General features: G+C 48.1%; 1 protein-coding gene across 8 annotated transcripts in view; it reads right to left on the bottom strand.

Annotated features, from left to right (window-relative positions):
- Nucleotides 1–24,026, bottom strand: part of rap1gapb (RAP1 GTPase activating protein b) — a 60,663-nt gene that overhangs the window by 18,933 nt on the left and 17,704 nt on the right. For 5 of the 8 annotated variants that reach the window (XM_061219454.1, XM_061219456.1, XM_061219457.1 and 2 more), the window contains exons 1-6: nucleotides 8,739–8,899; nucleotides 4,317–4,410; nucleotides 1,416–1,460; nucleotides 1,089–1,127; nucleotides 766–951; nucleotides 70–173 (exon numbers count right to left, since the gene is read on the bottom strand). In XM_061219454.1, coding sequence (XP_061075438.1) covers nucleotides 70–173; nucleotides 766–951; nucleotides 1,089–1,127; nucleotides 1,416–1,460; nucleotides 4,317–4,410; nucleotides 8,739–8,824 — 554 coding nt within the window. In that variant the 5' untranslated portion in view covers nucleotides 8,825–8,899. Of the gene's footprint in view, nucleotides 1–69; nucleotides 174–765; nucleotides 952–1,088; nucleotides 1,128–1,415; nucleotides 1,461–4,316; nucleotides 4,411–8,738; nucleotides 8,900–15,926; nucleotides 15,963–24,026 lie in introns of those variants that run through there. The other 3 variants (XM_061219458.1, XM_061219452.1, XM_061219459.1) reach the window with 2 other exon arrangements.

Raw genomic sequence — 24,026 nt, 5'->3', positions numbered from 1 at the left:
GGAAAGAGAGGGATAGAGGTGAAAGAGAGGAAAGAGAGGGATAGAGGTAAAATAGGAGAAGTGAGGTACCTCAGTATCAGTCGGAGGTGCTCCTGGTCCCCGATGACATCATACCTGATGGAGAACACCAGGTGCCCGAGCTCACTGTCCATGGAGTAGAAGTTAAAGTGCTCCTGAAGGGAAGAGCACACCCTGGCTGTCAGTAGGGTGTAAGAACATGGTGGGGATGGTGCCCTGGCTCTCAGTAGGGTGTAAGAACATGGTGGGGATGGTGCCCTGGCTCTCAGTAGGGTGTAAGAACATGGTGGGGATGGTGCTCCTGGTTCCCTGGTTCTCAGTAGGGTGTAAGAACATGGTGGGGATGGTGCCCCTGGTTCTCAGTAGGGTGTAAGAACATGGTGGGGATGGTGCCCTGGCTCTCAGTAGGGTGTAAGAACATGGTGGGGATGGTGCCCTGGCTCTCAGTAGGGTGTAAGAACATGGTGGGGATGGTGCTCCTGGTTCCCTGGTTCTCAGTAGGGTGTAAGAACATGGTGGGGATGGTGCCCCTGGTTCTCAGTAGGGTGTAAGAACATGGTGGGGATGGTGCCCTGGCTCTCAGTAGGGTGTAAGAACATGGTGGGGATGGTGCCCTGGCTCTCAGTAGGGTGTAAGAACATGGTGGGGATGGTGCCCTGGCTCTCAGTAGGGTGTAAGAACATGGTGGGGATGGTGCCCTGGCTCTCAGTAGGGTGTAAGAACATGGTGGAGATTGATGGCTCTCACCTTGCCCAGGAAGTGCTTCCTGTAGACCATGGCGGAGGTGCTGGTGTCCAGTTGAACCCGGGAAGAGGGCGAGGGCATGTTCTCAGGGTGGGGGGCATCCCTGAGCTCATGATTGGTCCCCTCAATCCAGTACCCCCCAAACTGGGGCAGCAGGATCAGAGGGAACGGGCTCTTACGCCCCAACACCTGGTAACCATGGCAACAACAGGGAAGGTTAACACACGCGCACAGACACACACACACACACACACACACATGATGAGCATTTCAGACAGATGAGTGATATAAGTGTGGTAGACTCTGAAAGGGCTGCAGGTCTGTACCTCATGCACACTGGGGTAGGGGATGTAGTCTTCCTCAGTCTGTGGAGAGAAGAGCATAGAGACTTTACTGAGCATTAATGACCCACAGAAACCAGACGGGCCGAATCCTGGAGACAACGTTACACAAACACTCCATTACGGAAACACGGTCCGGTCACATGCATCTCTACTGAAGATAAACAGTGTAGTTACATCTTTATTTAACTTGCAGTATTTGACAGTGAAGGCAAGCTTTAAGTTGATTAATCCATAAGGATCTGCAGACCCTGAGTCACTGAGAGGACAGGGAGCTTGCACAGAACAGTGTCCAGGCTGGACTGGACCTACTTTGAGAGGCGGGGGCAGGGCACTCCTGTCCTCATCCATCCTGCCCTGCGGAGGAGAGGAGACATGAATTATTCAATGATATCATACATTAATTATACAATGACATAATACATATACAATTATACAGGCGGGGCGGCAGGGATGGTGCAGTGGGTAGCACTGCCGCCTCACAGCAAGGAGTTTGCATGTTTGAGTTTGCATGTTCTCCCCGTGTTTGTGTGGGTTTCCTCCGGGTACTCCGGTTTCCTCCCACAGTCCAAAGACATGCAGGTTAGGCTGATTGGAGAGTCTAAATTGCCCGTAGGTATGAGTGTGTGAGTGAATGGTATGTGTGCCCTGCGATGGACTGGCGACCTGTCCAGGGTGTATTCCTGCCTTTTGCCCAATGTATGCTGGGATAGGCTCCAGCCCCCCTGCGACCCTATTCAGGATAAGCGGGTTAGGATAATGGATGGATGGATGGATGGATGGATGGATGGATGGAATTATGCAGGTGGCCATTTTACTGTAGTTTTAGTTTACTGCAAAACTGCTCAAAGGTAGCTGGGAATCACACCTACTTAACAAGAAGAATGGGCTTGTACCCCACTCCAGTGACTGATGAACATCGAGCCCTGGTCGAGAGATCTTTAGCACAAGACTGATTCAGAACAGAGAGCGATTTACCTCAGAGCCCCGCAGGTCTGTCACGCCTAACGCCAACACCTCACACTGCCAAACATAGGCCTCTCTCTGAGGCCATGCTATTTAACCGCACTCTTCCGCAGACATTCTCTCCCCAGACAGCCTTCCCCACACAAAGCTCTCTTCATAGCATGAGAATGTCACACACAAACGCCCGGTCCAGTGCTTTTCACAAACATCAATCTTTACAACACATGATTTATGACAAAACCTTTCAAACATCAGAGCAGCATTTGGGAGGTCACTCTCTCAATGTAAGAATGATATTAATCTTCCTGTACCCCTGAAAGCACCATCACAAACAGGCAGGACAAAAGGGCCAAGCATAAAAACATCGTATTTTCCAATGAACAAAAGAACAAGGTTTACATTTAAAGTCTGTCTGCAGTTTTCGGAACACAAGGAACACACTAAAAACCACAAAACACACACACAAAGGCACACATGCAAACAGGTGAGCAGACAAATGGGCGTGTGTGTCTGCATTTAGACAGGCTGACCCGTGTTTTGTGTGTGTGAGAGAGAGAGGCAGAACGCACGTAATCATGCATGTATGCATGCAGTGAATGCAAAGCAGCCCTAGGTGTGCATATCTCCTGTAGTAATTACACACACATTTCCCTAAGCAAGTAAAACACAAACATAAGTGCACTTATCACTCCAGCAAACCACTTTATAGCTCTTTCAAACAGCCATGTTTGCACAGCGATATGCTGGCGGTCAGATTGTCATACCGCAAGGACACACAGTAACACAACAGCCACAGTGTTCACACATTACTGTACCGCTGTCTGTAGCGTCTGTGCTGCTGTCTGTAGGGTCTGTACCACTGTCTGTCTGTAGTGTCTGTACCGCTGTCTGTAGGGTCTGTACCACTGTCTGTCTGTAGCGTCTGTACTGCTGCTGTCTGTAGGGTCTGTACCGCTGTCTGTAGGGTCTGTGCTGCTGTCTGTAGTGTCTGTGCTGCTGCTGTCTGTAGGGTCTGTACCGCTGTCTGTAGTGACTGTACCACTGTCTGTCTGTAGCGTCTGTACTGCTGCTGTCTGTAGGGTCTGTACCGCTGTCTGTAGGGTCTGTACCACTGTCTGTCTGTAGCGTCTGTACTGCTGCTGTCTGTAGGGTCTGTACCGCTGTCTGTAGGGTCTGTGCTGCTGTCTGTAGTGTCTGTACCGCTGCTGTCTATAGGGTCAGTACCGCTGTCTGTAGTGACTGTACCACTGTCTGTAGGGTCTGTACCATTGTCTGTAGGGTCTGCGCTGCTGTCTGTAGTGTCTGTACCGCTGCTGTCTATAGGGTCAGTACCGCTGTCTGTAGCGACTGTACCACTGTCTGTAGGGTCTGTACCGCTGTCTGTAGCGACTGTACCACTGTATGTAGGGTCTGTACCACTGTCTGTAGGGTCTGTGCTGCTTTCTGTAGGGTCTGTGCTGCTGTCTGTAGGGTCTGTACTGCTGTCTGTAGTGTCTGTGCTGCTGTCTGTAGGGTCTATGCCACTGCTGTCTGTAGGGACCATCTGATGTGAAAGGAGCTCTGACACTTCAACATCAGCATTCCAGAGGAAGGTTAAGTATATACATCTCTGGCTCAGCAGAGATACATTATGGACCTGAAACAGAAGGCCTTGTGGGATATATTGCGGGGATGTACAGCACAGGGCACAGGACAGGTACATGTGAACAACAAAACATCAAACAACAACCAGCAAACAGTCTGATGGAAGCTACACTGTCCTTCACCTACACGAATGTAGTGCTATGTAAACCCAGACTCATTTCAGAGCAACTGAACAATCACCTACGGACAAATCACCTACTGACCAATCACCTACAGAGCAGGCCTGCCCAACACTGCTCCCACAGATTTACCCTCCTGTAGGTTATCAACCCTTATTTAGCAATGAAGGTGAATGAGATCTCCTGCTGTTGAATGAGGTGTGCTTCATTAGGGTTGGAGTTAAATCCTACAGGACAGTAGATCTCCAAGAACAGGGTTGGGTAGCCCTGCTCTAGCTGTTGAATGAGGTGTGCTTTGTTAGGGTTAGAGTGAAACCCTACAGGATGGTAGATCTCCAGGAACAGGGTTGGGCAGCCCTGCTCTAGCTGTTGAATGAGGTGTGCTTTGCTAGGGTTGGAGTGGATACATGAAGGAAGAATGAAGGAGAGATGGAGATGCAGAGCTGGAGAAATTAGAGATCTCTGAGCTGAAACCTCATCTCACCTTTTGGGGGGTGGAGGTGTTGTTGGAGGCTGAAGGGGGGAACAGCGAGGGGTCTATCTCCTCAGACAAGCGAGGGATCCTCCCATCGTGTTTCCTGCAAACACACACACACACACACACACACACACACACACACACACACACCACAGGGTCACTCATCGTCAGACTAAAGCCCTGCGCGCTGTCGCCCGCTGTCACCCACGGTAACAGGTAAACTCTGCCCTGAGCGAGTGCAGGTTGCCACGGTGGCGACAGGGCCAGAAGAGCAGGTTCATGGGTATAACCATAGCAACAGCTAAAGTCATGCAAACAAAGCCACTTAACTCTTCCCAGATCAGCTGCTCATTATCGTCCTGACAACAGTCCTTCAATGGATTCAGAATTCAAAATTCAACTGCACATCGGAGAGAGAGAGAGATGCGAACTGAGAGCGCTTTCAGTTTCATACCCCACCTTACCAACCTAACCCACCTAAACCCACATAACCCACCTTACCAACATAACCCACCTAAACCCACATACCCCACCTTACCAACCTAACCCACCTAAACCCACATAACCCACCTTACCAACATAACCCACCTAAACCCACATACCCCACCTTACCAACCTAACCCACCTAAACCCACATAACCCACCTTACCAACATAACCCACCTAAACCCACATACCCCACCTTACCAACCTAACCCACATAACCCACCTTACCAACCTAACCCACCTAAACCCACATACCCCACTTTACCAACCTAACTCACCTAAACCCACATAACCCACCTTACCAACCTAACCCACCTAAACCCACCTTACCAACATAACCCACCTAAACCCACATAACCCACATTACCAACCTAACCGACCTAAACCCACATAACCCAAGCCTAGTTCAGTCAGTCTCAGATTGGGAACCCTGGGTATGTGTGTGTATGTGTGTATGTGTGTGTGTGTATGTGTATGTATGTGTGTGCATGTGTGTGCATGTGTATACTGTTTTTGTTGCAGCCAATCTCAGGTTCTTGAATATGTGCATACTTATTTTTCTGTAAACTTATTAGCACAATGCTGGTTGGCTTACTGTCATTTGCTTTGCTTTTAAATTGTTCTAACATCCACAGGCGATACTTAATAAACTGCACGGTGCAACGGCCTCCAACAGGCCTGCTCTTCAGTTACGATCTGTGACTTTCCTCATTCAGCATACAGTCCTTCCTGAGCACATAACCCCGCTCAAACATCAATCCATAACATTACATTACATGGCATTTAGCAGACGCTCTTATCCAGAATGACGTACAATGAAGTGCAAATCAAACACAAGTACAAGTGCTAAGAGGACCTGAGAGGACAGTACAGTTCCGAGTACTCGTGTAAACATACAGATAATCAGAACCCTCGAAGAGTATAGTCAACTACCAAACTAGCATACCACAGTTGGCAGCTAGAATACCCTGAATACAACAATACAACAGCCTATAAAAAACAACAATATCTATGCAATCTATACATAAGTGCCATTACAGTCTAAGGCTAATCATGGTGGAGAGTTAGAGAGGGAAAGGTGTAGCCTGAAGAGATGAGTCTTCAGTCTGCGCTTGAAGGAGGTCAGAGACTCTGCCATTCTGCCATCCACCAGGAGGTCATTCCACCACCGTGGGACCAGGACAGACAGCAGTCGTGAGTGTGAAGTGCAGGTGTGGCGAGGGGGAGGCGCCAGACAGCACGAAGTGGCAGAACGGAGGGGTCTTGTTGGTGTATAGGTCTTGATAAGGTAATCCCCTTCAGAATACATAACCCCGCTCAGACATCAATCCCCTTCAGAATACATAACCCCGCTCAAACATCAATCCCCCTCAGAATACATAACCCCGCTCAAACAACATCAATCCCCCTCAGAATACATAACCCCGCTCAGACATCAATCCCCCTCAGAATACATAACCCCGCTCAAACAACATCAATGCCATGGAGTTTCTTTAACCAAGCTCAAACAAGACTAACCTCAATTACTAACAGATTCTATTAACCTTGCAATAGAAACCATTGAAAACCACAAAGCTGGTTTCTGCTTTTAGACAAAGAAAACCCACAGCATGCATTTGCATTTTTTTCTGAAAAATATCACTCTCACATAAAACAATGGTCCTCCGACTAATCCACAGAAACCCTACATCACAAGTGAACCCCATAAAGCCTTCTAAATCGCAACAACCCAGGATATTCAAGAAAACAGCATCTAAAAGACAAACTAAGCAGGACGGCTTGGTTTCCGCGCATAATTATTAACCACTCACCTTTAACACTGGAGCAGCAGTGCATCTATATTACTGTCACAATCCGGGGGGGCACCAGGGAGTTTGGGACCCACGAACAGACCCCACATTGGGCCCCACCACCCCAGGCCACCCCCAACACCGCTGGCTGTTTCAGGGCCTGTCATCCAATAACACCCAGAGCCTCAGCTTCGAGCGTCTGCCCTTCTAAACGGCTGGCATCGCGTTACAGATCCTGCTGTTTATTATCCTGCTGAACCGCTTGTTTAAAGACAACAGGAGACGTCAGTAACCGTGTCAGAGCAACACGTCTGGCACACAGAAAGCACAATAAAGATGGTGACTAACACGGTTACATCTTGTCCGTTAGCATGTTCTGCTGTATTTGGGAGAATGCTCTTTCTCCTCTAATCACAGCTCATCGGATGGAGTGATTCAGTCTGCACTCATCACTATGACTCCATTAAGAACCCAGCCAGCCGGGACACTCCGCTGCCCTGCCATTCCATCACGCATGTGCTTAAAGAAGCATGTGCTTAAAGAAGCATGTGCTTTAATGGGTCTGTGCTTTAACGGGTCTGTGCTTAAACGAGTCTGTGCTTTAACGGGTCTGTACTTTAACGAGTCTGTGCTTAAACAAGCGTGTGCTTTAACGAGTGTGCTTGGTTGAATATCAACACGTTCACAGAGAAGGGGTGGGATAAACAATGTTGTGGTTTGAGTGTGTTTGTTGCTGCAATTCCTCTCTCGAACGTTAGAAGTCCAAACTTACCTATTATACCTTTAAAGCACTACAAAAGCCAGCAGCACACTCACACCCTGTTTACACAGAGCTTACACACACACCACACATAAACACACACACACACACACACCACACACACACACCACACACACGCACCATACACACGCACCATACGTGAGATCAGGTCACTGGCTCTCTAGCACAGCGCAGTGAGATCAGGTCACTGGCTCTCTAGCACAGCGCAGTGAGATCAGGTCACTGCCTCTAGCACAGCGCAGTGAGATCAGGTCACTGGTTCAAGCATAGCGCAGTGAGATCAGGTCACTGGTTCTAGCACAGCGCAGTGAGATCAGGTCACTGGCTCTCTAGCACAGCGCAGTGAGATCAGGTCACTGGCTCTCTTGCATAGCACAGTGAGATCAGGTCACTGCCTCTAGCACAGCACAGTGAGATCAGGTCACTGTCTCTAGCACAGCGCAGTGAGATCAGGTCACTGGCTCTCTAGCACAGCGCAGTGAGATCAGGTCACTGGCTCTCTAGCACAGTGCAGTGAGATCAGGTCACTGGCTATCTAGCACAGCGCAGTGAGATCAGGTCACTCGCTCTCCAGCACAGAGCAGTGAGATCAGGGATTCTCTTTTACAACATTTTATTTCATTTTGATGTCACACAAAACATTTGCTTTCGAGTCACCATTCCATTTTCCATCCCAGCATGGATCACTCACAGGGATTGGGTGTTCAGGTGTTGAGATGTTCCCAAGCAGCATCAGAAATGTGTGAGCCTCTGTGTGGAGGACCCAGAATGGAACACACCAGATTTCTGCGCTTTTGCTCATGAGTTTCAGTACATCTGACAGCCTGTCAGTAAAGTGATGCATGCCCAGCCCTGCTGTTCCCTGTGCATCCATCTCCCTGCCAACACCATAGAACAGAGATACTGGCCTAGCAGGAGAAAGAGCTGCATTTTACCAAAAACATTTACTCAATCACACCAACACAACAGCTCAGGATAAAAAACACCTCAATCACACCAACACACAACAGCTCAGGATAAAAAACACCTCAATCACACCAACACACAACAGCTCAGGATAAAAAACACCTCAATCACACCAACACACAACAGCTCAGCTTAAAAACACTGCAATCACACCAGCACACAACAGCTCAGTTTAAAAACACCTCAATATCACTAACACACAACAGCTCAGCATAAAAACACCTCAATCACACCAACACACAACAGCTCAGCATAAAAACACCTCAATCACACCAACACACAACAGCTCAGCTTAAAAACACCTCAATCTCACAAACAAACAGGCGCTCACTACATCCTGGCGAGGCAGACAGAGGCAGACAGATCTGGGGTCGGGGTCCCCCAGGGCCCCGCGCTCGGGCCTTACCGCAGTGTGTGCACGGTCCCCAGGATGATGTCACCCAGGCTCTTTCTCCTGGAGCCGGCGCTGGGCCCCGACCCGTTTCGGCTCATGAGCACGTCCTGTTCCCGCAGTGCCCCAGCACGACTCACAGGAAAGTCCCGACCCGCAGGCCGACTCCACGCAGGGGGCGGGCCCCCCCCCCCCGCTGATTGGCACATACTCAGCGCTCCCACACACCCGAGCCACGCCCGGTGTAATCTTACCTGCAGTCAGCAGTGCCCAGCCAGCATTGTTTACAGAATGTTGTCTCTCACACCCTCTGTAAAGACACAAAACCTGTTCTTCACTGCCCTTCCCTTACCCGCACAGGTGTGTGCACTATGGGGACTCCTACAGCCAGCTTCCCTTACCCGCACAGGTGTGTGCGCTATGGGGACTCCTACAGCCAGCTTCCCTTACCCGCACAGGTGTGTGCGCTATGGGGACTCCTACAGCCAGCTTCCCTTACCCGCACAGGTGTGTGCGCTATGGGGACTCCTACAGCCAGCTTCCCTTACCCGCACAGGTGTGTGCGCTATGGGGACTCCTACAGCCAGCTTCCCTTACCTGCACAGGTGTGAGCTTCCATCACCTGCACTCCCATAGCCCGTTCATATGGGGCGGACACAGCAGGCATTAAACATGACAGGTCGTTCTTTTATTCATTTCTTCAGCAGGTGAGGTGACAGGAAGGTTTCTGACATCCTTTTGAAAGTCAGAAGCAGGACTCATCAGTGCAGTACACTGGTTCTCAACAGCTGCAATTCTAGCCAACAGTTGTAGCAGATTTAGTCACAATGATAAGATCTGCACAGCTACTGGGCCCTTGAGTAAGGCTCTTAGCCCCACATTGATCCAGGGGGGATTGGCCCCTGCTTAGTCTAATCAACTGTAAGATGCTTTGGATAAAAGCTTCAGCTAAATGTCTTTGTAATACGCTGAAGACAAATGAGTTTGAGGTCAGAAGATGTACATGAGATGAAAGATCCAAATTTCAGCTTTTATTTTTATCTCAAATTCTTTTAAACAATTTAGAACATCACCTTTTGCATTAGACCACCCAATTTTTAGGAGTATTGGAACATGCGACTGACAGGTGTTTATTGTTGCCCAGATGTGTCCTGATAGATTGATTGCTTAAACTTGAACTTTTTTGGTTATTTTCTGGCATTGTATAGTTTTTGCATTGATGATCTATTTGACTTTATTTTCCTTGTGGCTGTTCGTAACCATAATATGTACTAGCCTTAGCAATTTGAAAGTCACACACCCAGTAATACTGATGTAGCAAATATTGAAAAATAAATAAATAAATAAGCCAAACAGCACGATTTTGAAACTATGAAACTATGAAAATCATACATCATTTCAAGGTAGACATAAAAGTGTGTCAGAATACCCATTTTGAAGTTTTCCATTCTTTAGTGCCAAAGATCTGATTCTCCAAAATTGACACAAACCAAATTTCCACTTCCATGAACCTAGTTCCCAAGTCTCACTGCTGTACCTGCGCCTAGTCCTACCTGCACCTTGTCCTACCTGCGCCTGACTGAGAATCCTGTGGAGAGCAGCTCAATCAGGCTCACTGCTGCCATCTATCTGCCCACACCAGATTTACAACAGCTCGCCTGTCATGGTGATGACATATCGTCATCACTGTGCAGTATTCAATCATTTTTTGGACAAATGATAAAGCAATTTACAGCAACTTCTCAAAAGACAGGCCGAAAGCCCATTCCCGAAACACTGTACACATCATATCATTCATTTCATAACCTGACCTGCTTCAGTAAATATCTGTGCACATGATTGGATCAGAGCTTCTGTCAAACACTGAAATATATATATATAAAAAAGCCAAGCCGTTACTGGCCCCTCCTCAGCCTTCAAATCTCTCTGCATTTATATAGCGCCTTTATCGAAAGCACTGCACAATTGAAGCCTCTCATTCACACACTCACATACACACCAACAGCAATTGGCTGCCATGCAACGCACCAACCAGCTCATCATGAGCAATTGGGGATTGGCCCCTTCAGAACCTGACGCTACATGGCACAACCGCCCTTATACACTCTTACATGCCCTTATGTGCACTTAGTGTTCAATAGTTTTTTATTTTTAATAAATTTGCAAAAAAAAAAAAAAAAAAAAAACTTCATTATGGGGTGTTGTGTGTAGAATTTTGAGGAAAAAAATGAATTTATTCCATTTAGGAATAAAGCTGGAACATAACAAAATGTGGGAAAAGTGAAGCACTGTGAATACTTTCCAGATGCACTGTATACCCTCTTATAGCCCATTATACACTCTTAAACGCCCTTATACCTCCTCATACACTCTTATACACCCTTATAACACTCTTATGCACACTTATACACCCTTATACCCCATTATACACTCTTAAACGCCCTTATACGCTCTTACATGCCCTTATGCACACTTATACACTCTTATACCCCCTCATACACTCTTATACACTCCTGTACACCCTTATACCCCCTCATACACTCTTATACACTCCTGTACACCCTTATACCCCCTCATACACTCTTATACACTCCTGTACACTCTTATACCCCCTCATACACTCTTATACACTCCTGTACACCCTTATACCCCCTCATACACTCTTATACACTCCTGTACACTCTTATACCCCCTCATACACTCTTATACACTCCTGTACACTCTTATACCCCCTCATACACTCTTATACACTCCTGTACACCCTTATACCCCCTCATACACTCTTATACACTCCTGTACACCCTTATACCCCCTCATACACTCTTATACACTCCTGTACACCCTTATACCCCCTCATACACTCTTATACACTCCTGTACACTCTTATACCCCCTCATACACTCTTATACACTCCTGTACACCCTTATACCCCCTCATACACTCTTATACACTCCTGTACACCCTTATACCCCCTCGTACACTCCTATACCCCCTTATAAACTCCTATACACCCTTATACACCCGTATACCCCCTCATACACTCTTATACACCCTTATACACCCTCATACACTCTTATACACTCCTATACACTCCTATACACCCGTATACACCCTTATACACTCTTATATGCTCTTATACTCTTATATGCTCTTATACAACCTTTTGTGCCCATATACAGTCCTATACACCCTTATATGCCCTTATACACTCTTCCATGCCCTCATGCACTCTTACACCCCCTTATACACAGTTATTCACTCTCATACCCCCTCATACACTGTAATGCACCCTTACGCGTGCTTATACACTCTTATACCCCCTGATACACTCTTATACACCCTTATCTGCACTTATACACTACTCTTATACACCCTTACACCCTCTTATACAACCTTATACACTCTTACACGCCCTTATACACTCTTATACACCGGCGACATGGCCCAGGCTGTAAGAGCAGTCCTCTGGCAGTCGGAGGGTTGCCGGTTCGATCCCCCGCCCGGGCTGTGTCGAAGTGTCCCTGAGCAAGACACCTAACCCCCAAAATGCTCCTGACGAGCTGGTCGGCACCTTGCATGGCAGCCAATCGCCGTCGGTGTGTCAGTGTGTGTATGAATGGGTGAATGAGAAGCATCAATTGTACAGCGCTTTGGATAAAGGCGCTATATAAATGCCAACCATTTACCATTTACCATTTATGCTCCCTTATACACCCATATGTGCCCTTAACCTAGAATCCATCCCTGCTCACATGGCAAACACACTAAACTTCACAAATGCAGCATTGTGGTTCCTCTCAGTATGATTCCCGATGGATCTCTGCGTCTCTGCTGCACACAGGTTGGTGTACAGGTGATCCAGCCTCACTACCCACAGGTAGGTGTACAGGTATTCCTGTCCTACTGCACACAGAATGGCACAGCCCCCTGCACCTGCCTCCCCCGCTCTCCTATAGTTACCATGGCAATGGAGCAACAGTCCCTAGTGCTCTCTCCCTCTCTCTCTCCCTCTCTCTCTCTCTCCCTCTCTCGGCCCAGGTGGCTTACATAACTCTGACTCTCTCCTTCAAACAGCCCTGAATGTGCTACAGCTCTTCAGCTGAAGAGTGCAAAACCACCCCAACATAATCACCCCCCAACATAATCACCCCCCAACATAATCACACCCAACATAATCACCCCCCAACATAATCACCCCCCAACATAATCACCCCCCAACATAATCACCCCCCAACATAATCACCCCCAACATAATCACCCCCCAACATAATCACCCCCCAACATAATCACCCCCCCAACATCACCCCTTCTCGCAACAAAATCACCCCCCAACACAATCCCCTCTTCCCCCCCCCAACATAATCACCCCCCAAAATAATCCCCTCTTCCCCCAATATAAATCACCCCCCCAACATAATCACCCCCCTCCCCCAACATAATCACCCCCTCCCCCCAACATAAATCACCCCCCCAACATAATCAACATGTTTACAGGACAGGAGTAGTTCAATCATGCCAAACAGAATTTCTATATTCATATTCATCATGAATGTACACAATATCTTTAGCAAACAGCGCCAGTAGCAGCTGGCCGTGACGTTGGGTTCAGCTCACACAGACTGAATGGACAAATACCCAGAGCTCAGATCAATATGAGCAATATACACGTGTTCATATTAATACAAGAAAAAGAAACATTTTACACAGCTGAGGGAGGTGCCAAAGCCATTATGAATAATCACCATGACAACAGCTCCATATTCCAGGAAAAGTGAAGTATTATTATCACTCTAGTGCAGTGGTGGACCCCTGTGTATGCTGGTTTCTGATCCAATCACAAATGCAGTCCCAGATCTTTAACAAGCAGTTATGTTTTCTTAATTATGTGTTATTTATGTTTCAAGGGGTTAAACCACATTATGTCAGACAAGGCCAGGAATGATAAAATTCCCATGCTCATATTGTTCATATTGTGTTTGTGCTACATTGCAAGCTATTACGTAAAATAGGCAACATACTTTTAAAGGTAAAATAGGCAAGATTTTTGTGTTAAAACATTGTTACAAGACCATTGTAAATCCCTCCCTATCATTGAAAAAGGCTCACTAACACTCACCCTCTGCCTGCGTTTATAGTTTACATTTTACATTTACATTTTAGTCATTTGGCAGACGCTTTTAATCCAAAGCGGTAGGCAAGTCATTCCACCACTGAGGAACCAGAACGGAAAACAGGCGTGAACGTGCAGCTCGACCGCCAGTGGTCTAGCTGGGGAGTAGGGAGTGATCAAGGATTGTATGTAAGGTGGGGCAGTCCCCTTAGCAGCCTGAAATGCCAACACTAGGGCCTTGAATTGGATGCGTGCAGCAATAGGAAGCCAGTGAAGGCCAATGAGAAGCGGGGTGACATGAGCCGACCTGGGCTGACTGGTGATCAGGCGGGCTGCAGCATTCTAGACCAGCTGGAGGGGCTTGATGGCACACGCTGGGAGACCGGCTAGGAGGGAGTTGCAGTAATCCAGGCAGGAAATGACGAGCGCCTGGACTAGGAGCTGGGTGGCTTTCTCCGTCAGGAGATGACGGATACGGCGTATATTATACAGAACGAACCTGCAGGTTCTGGCAGTGGAGGATACTTGTCGAGCCAGGGTGAGGCAGTTATCAAGAGTCACCCCAAGATTCTTTGCCGTACGGGAGGAGGAAACTACAAAGTCCTCAAGAGTCAGAGAGAGGTCGATTGACGGAGAGGACTTAGCAGGGATGTAGAGAAGCTCAGTTTTGGCAAGGTTGAGCTTCAGGTGGTGGGAAGTCATCCACGCAGAGATATCAGCCAAGCAGGCAGAGATCTGTGTGGTGACTTGGGTGTTGGGGGGGAAGGAAATAAAGAGTTGGGTGTCATCAGCGTGAGAGTGATAAGAAAAGCCATGGGAAGAGATAACAGAACCAAGAGACATGGTGTATAGTGAGAAGAGGAGAGGCCCAAGAACTGAGCCCTGCGGGACTCCAGTTTGTAGGGGGTGAGGGTCGGAGACTGAGCCCCTCCAAGTCACCTGGTAGGAGCGACCAGAGAGGTAGGAGGAAAACCAAGCAAGTGCAGATCCTGTGACACCCATCCCAGACAGCGATGAGAGCAGAATCTCATGGTTGAATGCATCAAAGGCGGCCGACAGGTCGAGGAAGATGAGAACAGAGGAGAGGGATTTTGCTTTAGCAGAGTGGAGTGCCTCAGTGACCGCGAGCAGGGCGGTCTCAGTGGAGTGGCCACTCTTGAAGCCGGACTGGTTGGGGTCATGGAGATTGTTGTGAAGAAGATAAGTGGACAGTTGGGAGCAGACTGCCCGTTCCAGAGTTTTGGCGAGAAAGGGAAGAAGAGAGACAGGCCGGTAGTTGCTCAGAGCAGAGGGGTCAAGAGTAGGTTTTTTGAGCAGGGGGAGAGGGTTGGGAGAAGGAATTGCGAATGGCGTCGACCTTCTTTTCAAAGAAGGAGACAAAGTAATCAGGTGTGAGTGATGAGGGGGGCGGCCAAGTAGCTTAGTGGTTAAGGTACATGACTGGGACCCGCAAGGTTGGCGGTTCTAATCCCGGATTGGCCACACTAAGATCCGCACGCAAGGCCCTTAACCCTGCATTGCTCCAGGGGAGGATTGTCTCTTGCTAAGTCTAATCAACTGTACATCGCTCTGGATAAGAGCGTCTGCCCAATGGCATTAATGTAATGTAATGTACTATTGCTTATTATCCATTCAAAAATGTTTTAAGTGATAACGAGCCAAACCTGCTTTGTGTCGATAAATTTGTGAAAGAAATCAGCCAGTGTGCCATGTGTTCAGCAACCTAATTAGGAGCCCTTGCATTGATTAACCTCTGTCTAACATTTGATAAAAAAGGTGGCCTCTTTTTATGTAATCGTTTGCAATATAGCACGATAACAACATGGGAGTTTTATTCTTCATGGTATGCATAGCTATGTCTGAGAAGATTTGGCTTAAGAGGGTAAATAATTTAAATAATGAAAAGCAAATAAGAAAAATGTACAACTTGTTAAAGTTCTGTGATAACAATCGTGGCTGGAACAAATACGCAGGGGCCCCAGGACTGAGTGTGGGGACCACTGCCACTGACTACACCAAGTAAATTCAGAGATTCAGAGTCCATAAAGAGATTCCCCAATCTACAGCTCTTATAGCTGAAACTAGGCACTCACCATATACTGATGGCCTTGGTGAAGGTCTTGTCAGCTCTGAAAAGACAAGAAAAAAAAAATCGAATTAAAGCCAGGCTTCCATACACAGGACTGGAGTAATACAGAGACAACCTCACCTGACAATATTCAAACAACAGCACACATCTGATTTACATTTACATAAGTACACTGCCTCTGCTGTATACACAAAAACCCTTTCAAATGTTTAATATATCAATCCACATTTCCACACAGCATGACAGAACCCTTACACTGGGTGACAATGGAAGAAAACTATGGAAACAGCAGGAGCCATTTTGAGCGAGTGTGTGAGTGTGTGTGTGTGAGTGTGTGTGTGTGAATGTGTGTGAGCGTGTCTGTGTGTGTGTGTGAGTGTGTGTGCTGCTGTTTACTTCTGCATCAGTTTATCTAAAATGCCATAATAGTAGTGAATGTGTGTGTGAGCGTGTGTGTGTGTGAGAGAGTGCCAGTTTAAAGATCACAGATGAGCGACTGCACACAAATTAAACAGCACACAGCAATCTCTTAAATAAGGCTCTTATTTGATGTTTGAATTTCTTAATTTCCCCAATTCATGTCTCTGTTTACCATGACATTGAAATTATATTTTGCAAGAAAACAGTGATGAAAACCTCTTGGCCAATCACACAGAGACACACAAACTCACACACACCCACCCACAAAGCAACACACAAACACACACCTCATGTTCTCACACACATCTGGAAAATCACTATTTAGTGAAAGCACTTGATGGCGCTGGTCAGCTTGTTTAGATACATTCAGGGGCTGGTTTATTACACTCTGGAGAGATGAGCAGCCCTTTGGCAGCGTTCCACAGACACAGGCCTGAAGCAGTGCCAAAGTGTGGGAAACCAGCGTTAAATGTTAATATGTCAATATGTTAATATGTATAAACAGTGCTGCCTGCATTAGTGGAAGAAATGTGACTAAAATGCGATTCCCACTAATCTGTAGAAATACACACACCCCAAACTGAGAAACTCATCACACAGTCTGGCAGGACTGAGACAGGCATCAGACAGCACTGAGACAGGCATCAGACAGCACTGAGACAGGCATCAGACAGGACTGAGACAGGCATCAGACAGGACTGAGACAGGCATCAGACAGCACTGAGACAGGCATCAGACAGCACTGAGACAGGCATCAGACAGCACTGAGACAGGCATCAGACAGCACTGAGACAGGCATCAGACAGCACTGAGACAGGCATCAGACAGGACTGAGACAGGCATCAGACAGCACTGAGACAGGCATCAGACAGCACTGAGACAGGCATCAGACAGCACTGAGAGCTGGCACAGAGAACGGTCCATCTCCTACCGAGACGCCAGGCAGGACGAGGCGTAAGCGTGTCTGTACACATGGGCTGTCAGTGCATAAGCGTGTCTGTACACACAGCCTGTCAGTGTGTAAGCGTGTCTGTACACACAGCCAGTCAGTGCGTAAGCGTGTCTGTACACACGGGCTGTCAGTGTGTAAGCGTGTCTGTACACACGGCCTGTCAGTGCGTGAGCGTGTCTGTACACACAGCCAGTCAGTGTGTAAGCGTGTCTGTACACACGGCCTGTCAGTGTGTAAGCGTGTCTGTACACACGGGCGGTCAGTGCGTGAGCGTGTCTGTACACACAGCCTGTCAGTGCGTAAGCGTGTCTGTACACACAGCCAGTCAGTGCGTAAGCGTGTCTGTACACATGGGCTGTCAGTGCGTGAGCGTGTCTGTACACACAGCCTGTCAGTGCGTGAGCGTGTCTGTACACACAGCCAGTCAGTGCGTAAGCGTGTCTGTACACACGGGCTGTCAGTGCGTGAGCGTGTCTGTACACACAGCCAGTCAGTGCGTAAGCGTGTCTGTACACACGGGCTGTCAGTGCGTGAGCGTGTCTGTACACACAGGCTGTCAGTGCGTGAGCGTGTCTGTACACACGGCCTGTTCCAGCACTACTCAGCATTCCCGTCTCAACGTTCCTGCCTCTAAATCCCGCTCTGTGACGCTGCAGCATTCCGGGCTCTCAATCCCGCTCACTGGAGGGGGTCTGCACCCAGACCCTGCGACTGGACGGCCAGTGGAGACACGTGACCATTTCAGCGCAAACATATGGTTATATAAGCACTCCCACTCCAGCCCCGGCGCTGGTCCAGGCCTGTGTGCTGCTGTATTTACAGCAGGGCTCTGCTCGAACCCTCCCACATAAACACCAGCCCGCCTATCCCTCATCACCTCACTGTGAAGAGTCTGCACAACCAGCACTCCCAAAACACCAGCAGAACCAGAACCAGCCCCCCCTCCCATAGACAACCAGCAGTAACTAACGGCAGATTCAATACATTCACAGGGTGATCATACTTTTAAAAGTCAGCATGATGACCCAGCACACCGCACACTGACCCAGCATGCTGCACACCGACACAGACCCAGCACTGACCCAGCACACAGACCCAGCACACTGCACACAGACCCAGCACACCGCACACTGACCCAGCATGCTGCACACTGACCCAGCAGACTAACCCAGCACACCGCACACTGACCCAGCATGCTGCACACTGACACAGACCCAGCACACTGACCCAGCACACTGACCCAGCACACTGCACACAGACCCAGCACACCGCACACTGACCCAGCATGCTGCACACTGACCCAGCACACTGACCCAGCACACAGACCCAGCACACTGCACACAGACCCAGCATGCTGCACACTGACCCAGCAGACTAACCCAGCACACTGCATAAAGCCCCTGCAGATGAGAGATGCAGTAGACTCATTCTGGTGACACATTTTCAGCAAAGCCCGCAGAATGAAAACAGGGAGAGCCTTCTTTCTGGGAGAACAATTATTCCTTGTTCTGAACAGAATATAAATATTTATTTAGCATTATGCTGGGCTGTTACATTCACTCACATTAATTTCTGCACTTTGCATCTGATTATGGTGATGTCATAACCCTAACGCTAACCCTAACCCTAACCAAAACCCCAACCCTAACCTTAACCTTAACCCTAACCCTAACCCTAACCTGAAATATACATGAAGGCTGATATAATTCCGGCTCTAATTCTTGCTTTTTTTCTTAACCGCTTTTTTAGGCATGTAGCAATGTAGTGATTACATTTTCTTCAGTATTTCAGTGTTAGGCCATCACAATGGGACAGTACTATACTGCCTTACTTCTTCAAAATACCTTGTACATAAACTGACTCTAAATAAGCTTGGCAGCTACCGGTGTTTCAGTACATGAACATGCATGGATGAATGCATCCTATTTCTGACTGACATTTATTACCAATACATTTATTACAGATGTTACAGAGGGGAAATAATTGTTTCTCAGTGTGAACACTGAATAATATAGGCTTGGCTACGTTTCACTAATCTAAAGAAATGTTTATGAAATTGCGTATGGGAGAAATGTTTTTGCAGGCTACTGTATCTTTAAATACCACATGTAAGATCTGTAGCAGACAATGGTGATATGTGTGGCCTTGGCAAAAAATTGATGCTTCTCCATTCACCCATTCATACATACATACATACACACACACCAATGGCGATGGGCTGCCATGCAAGGTACCGACCAGCTCGTCAGGAGCATTTGGGGGTTAGGTGTCTTGCTCAGGGACACTTCGACACAGCCCGGGCGGGGGATCGAACCAGCAACCCTCCGACTGCCAGACGACTGCTCTTACTGCCTGAGCCATGTCGCCCCACACATGCAGAGTTAAGGAGGGTGGAGTGAAAAATAATGGGACATACCCCCAATGTGGCTACATCCATCATGGCTGCCACTCAAGCCCAGCGGGACTACATCCAACATGTCTGCCATTTAAACCCAGTGTGACTACATCCAACATGTCTGCCATTTAAACCCTCTCTACGTGCACCTGGCGGTCGAGCTGCATGTTCACGCCTGTTTTCCGTTCTGGTTCCTCAGAATCCCTCCCCCTATTTTGACGCAGACTCAAAACACACCTTTTCAAACTCTACCTAAGTTCTCCCTCCTGATTTCCCCCGCCCCTCCTTTCTGATATCCCTATCCTTGTCTAACCCCCCCCCAAAAAAATAAATAAAATAAAATAAAATAAAATTGCACTTATGATGACTATATGTTTTGAACAGCATTCCATGTGTATTTTTCCTAGTTCTGGATGTGATGCTTTGACTTGTGGTAGAACCTATGCACTTGTAAATCGCTTTGGATTAAAAGCGTCTGCCAAATTACAAAAAATGTAAAAATGACTACATCCAATATGTCTGCCATTTAAACCCAGTGTGACTACATCCAACATGTCTGCCACTCAAACGGGGCGGGGCGACATGGCTCAGGCAGTAAGAGCAGTCCTCTGGCAGTCGGAGGGTTGCCGGTTCGATTCCCTGCCCGGGCTGTGTCGAAGTGTCCCTGAGCAAGACACCTAACCCCCAAATGCTCCTGACGAGCTGGTCGGGGCCTCGCATGGCAGCCAATCGCCGTCGGTGTGTGAGTGTGTGTATGAATGGGTGAATGGAGAAGCATCAATTGTACAGCACTTTGGATAAAGGCGCTATATAAATGCCTGCCATTTACCATCTACGATTTCAACCCCAGTGTGACGACATCCAACATGTCTGCCATTTAAACCCAGTGTGACTACATCCAACATGTTACATTACATTACATTACATTCGGCAGACGCTCTTATCCAGAGCGACGTACAACAAAGTGCATATCCATAACCAGGGATAAGTTCGCTGAAAGACCCTAGAGGGAAGTACAATTTCAACTGCTACCTGTACAACAAAGATAAGGACGAGGGCCAACTTTTTTTTTCTTTTTTTTTTTTTTAAACAAGAAACAAACAAACAGAGCAAAAGTGACCAACGTTAACTATCAAAACACTGCTTACCTAGCCAACTAAAAAATACCGATACAACTAAAAAATACCGAAACATGTCTGCCACTCAAACCCATTACATTACATTACATTACATTACGTGGCATTTAGCAGACGCTCTTATCCAGAGCGACGTACAACAAAGTGCAAATCAATCACAAGAACAAGTGCAAAAGTAGACCTGAGAGGACAGTACAGTTCCGAGTCCTAGTGTAAACATACAGAAATTCAGAACCCTTGAAGAGTACAATCAACTTTCAAACTAGCATACCACTGTTGGCAGCTAGAATACAACAACAGCCAATAAAAACAACAATACCTATACAAGTAACGATATCTATACATAAGTGCCACTACGGTCTAAGGCTAATCACAGTGATTGTGAGTTGGGGAGGGAAAGGTGTAGCCTGAAGAGATGGGTCTTCAGTCTGCGCTTGAAGGAGGTCAGAGACTCTGCCGTTCTAACATTCACCGGGAGGTCATTCCACCACCGTGGGACCAGGACAGACAGCAGTCGTGAGCGTGAAGTGCAGGTGTGGTGAGGGGGAGGCGCCAGACGGCACAAAGTGGCAGAACGGAGGGGTCTTGTTGGTGTATAGGTCTTGATAAGGGATTGAATATACACAGGGGCTGATCCTTTAACTGCCTGGTATGCGAGCACCAAAGTTTTAAATTTGATGCGAGCCATAACAGGCAGCCAGTGGAGGTTGCTGAGCAGGGGGGTGACGTGAATGTCTGGGAACATTGAATACCAGACGGGCTGCAGCATTCTGGATGAGTTGTAGGGGTCTGATGGCAGATGCTGGAAGGCCAGCCAGCAGAGAATTGCAATAGTCCAGGCGGGACAGGACCATTGCTTGAACAAGGAGCTGAGTGGAGTAGGTGGTGAGAAAGGGTTGGATTCTCCGGATGTTGTACAGGAAGAACCTGCACGCCCGGGTCACCGTAGCGATGTTCTTGGAGAAGGATAGCCTGTTGTCCATCACCACTCTAAGGTTTCTTGCACTAGGGGATGAGGTCACTGTGGTATCCCCTAGTGAGATGGAGAAATCAGAGAAGGGAGAGGTTAAAGCAGGGATGAAGATCAGCCCCGTCTTATCTGGTTTGAGCTTTAGATGGTGGTGGTTGCCCATCCAGCTCTGGATGTCTCTCAGGCAGGCGGAGATACAGGTAGAGACCTGTGTGTCTGATGGGGGGAAGGAGAGAAAGAGTTGGGTGTCATCGGCATAGCAATGATATGAGATGCCATGAGCAGAGATAACGGGGCCAAGGGATCTCGTGTAGATGGAGAAGAGGAGGGGTCCAAGGACTGAGCCCTGGGGGACTCCTGTAACAAGGGGGCGAGGGGTTGACACTCCTCCAGCCCAGGACACCTGGGAGGACCGGCCAGAGAGATAAGATTGGAGCCACTCTAAGGCTGTGCCACAGATCCCTGTAGATGCCAGGGAGGCTAAGAGGATGGAGTGGTTAACCATGTTGAACGCCGCAGAGAGGTCAAGAAGGATCAGGACAGAGGAGAGAGAGGTTGCTCGTGCAGCCTGAAGGGACTCGTTGACAGAGAGGAGTGCAGTCTCCGTCGAGTGGCCAGGTCTGAAGCCGGACTGGTGGGGGTCCAGCAGGTTATTCTGAGAGAGGAAGGAAGAGAGTTGGTTGGAGGCGGCTCGTTCAATGGATTTGGATAGAAAAGGAAGGAGAGATGCCGGACGGTAGTTTTGAATGCAGGAGGGGTCTAGAGTGGGTTTCTTTAGGAGCGGGGTGATGTAGGCCCTCTTGAATGATGAGGGAAAGCAGCCAGAGGACAGAGAGGAGTTAACAAGGGAGGTAACAAACCGGAGGATGTCAGGCGTGATTGCCTGAAAGAGGTTTGAGGGGATGGGGTCCAGGGCACAAGTAGTAGGGCGGTGGGAGAGCAGGAGGTGAGACACATCAGCATCTGTAAGGGGACAGAAAGAGGAGAAACAGGGGGCAGACACAGAAATGGAGGCAGGCACAGAAGTGGTGGTGGTCGCGAAGGTGCTGCAGATATCTGCAACCTTCTTGTCAAAAAATACCGCAAAGTCATCAGCAGTGAGCGAGGACTGAGATGGTGGGGGAGGTGTGCTGAGGAGAGAGGAGAAAATGGAGAACAGTTGACGAGGGTTAGAAGTGGAGTTCTAACCCTCCAACATGTCTGCCACACACACAGCATGAAGACATACTCCCAGATATTGTATTGTATTGTTGTACTCGGGGTATTCTAGCTGCCAACCGTGTTATGCTAGCTTGTAAGTTGATGGATTCTTCAAGGGTTTCGATTGTATCTGTATGGTCACGCTAGGTCACAGAACTGTACTGTCCTCTAGGGTCCTCTTCACACTTGTTCCTGTGTTTGATCTGCACTTCGTTGTACGTCGTTCTGGATAAGAGTGTCTGCTAAATGCCTTGTAATGTAGTGTAATGTGATGTAATGTCCGCCACACAACCCCAGTGAGGCTACATCGCTGTCACAGACACTTGATTCTGTTTCTGCACTGGCCCCATAGTGTCTGCACTAATTTCCAGTGGCCCACTTTAGGGCTTCTGTAAGCGAAGGCAGGTGCTCAGCAATGCTGACTCGATGGGTTTCTCTTACAATTGGACAATTACATTTTGAAATGAAATATATTATACCAAAACGCAATGAGGCAAGAATTGAAGATACGTTTTCAATAGATTTCATATGTGGTGTTGCCCATGTGGTGTTGCAGTGCTGATGTGGAGCCCAAGGCCAGGGCTACACAGGGAGAATGAAGCCCCTCTAGGCCATGAAGCCCTGCGTGATGTAGGAGCTGGGGAAAGAGCTCCTGCACAAGCACAATAAAGTGATCCAGTAATCTGATATCCCCAGAGCGTGAGCTCAGAACCAGTTTAGGCTTTTTCGCTCTCTCACTCTCTCACTCTCTCACTCTCTCACTCTCTCACTCTCTCACTCTCTCACTCTCTCACTCTCTCACTCTCTCACTCCTACATTAGCAATGATAGTCGTAGGCCAGGTTGCTAAACTGGGCATGTTTTTTGAGGGGGGGTGGAGTGGCAGGACTGCATGCTATTGGAGCAGGCACCATGGGGGTGGAGCCTCGCACACAGAAGCTGGAATGCTGGCCCCCTCTCCGGCAGAGGTGTGGAATAACAGATGAGAGCTGTGGTACAAAACACCCGCAGAGCAGCCAACACACTCACACG

The sequence above is a fragment of the Conger conger genome, chromosome 14, assembly GCF_963514075.1.
Source record: "Conger conger chromosome 14, fConCon1.1, whole genome shotgun sequence".
Classification (NCBI taxonomy): domain Eukaryota; kingdom Metazoa; phylum Chordata; class Actinopteri; order Anguilliformes; family Congridae; genus Conger; species Conger conger.
The sequence above is the reverse complement of the archived record's forward strand: the minus strand, read 5'-3'. Positions and strand labels throughout refer to the sequence as shown.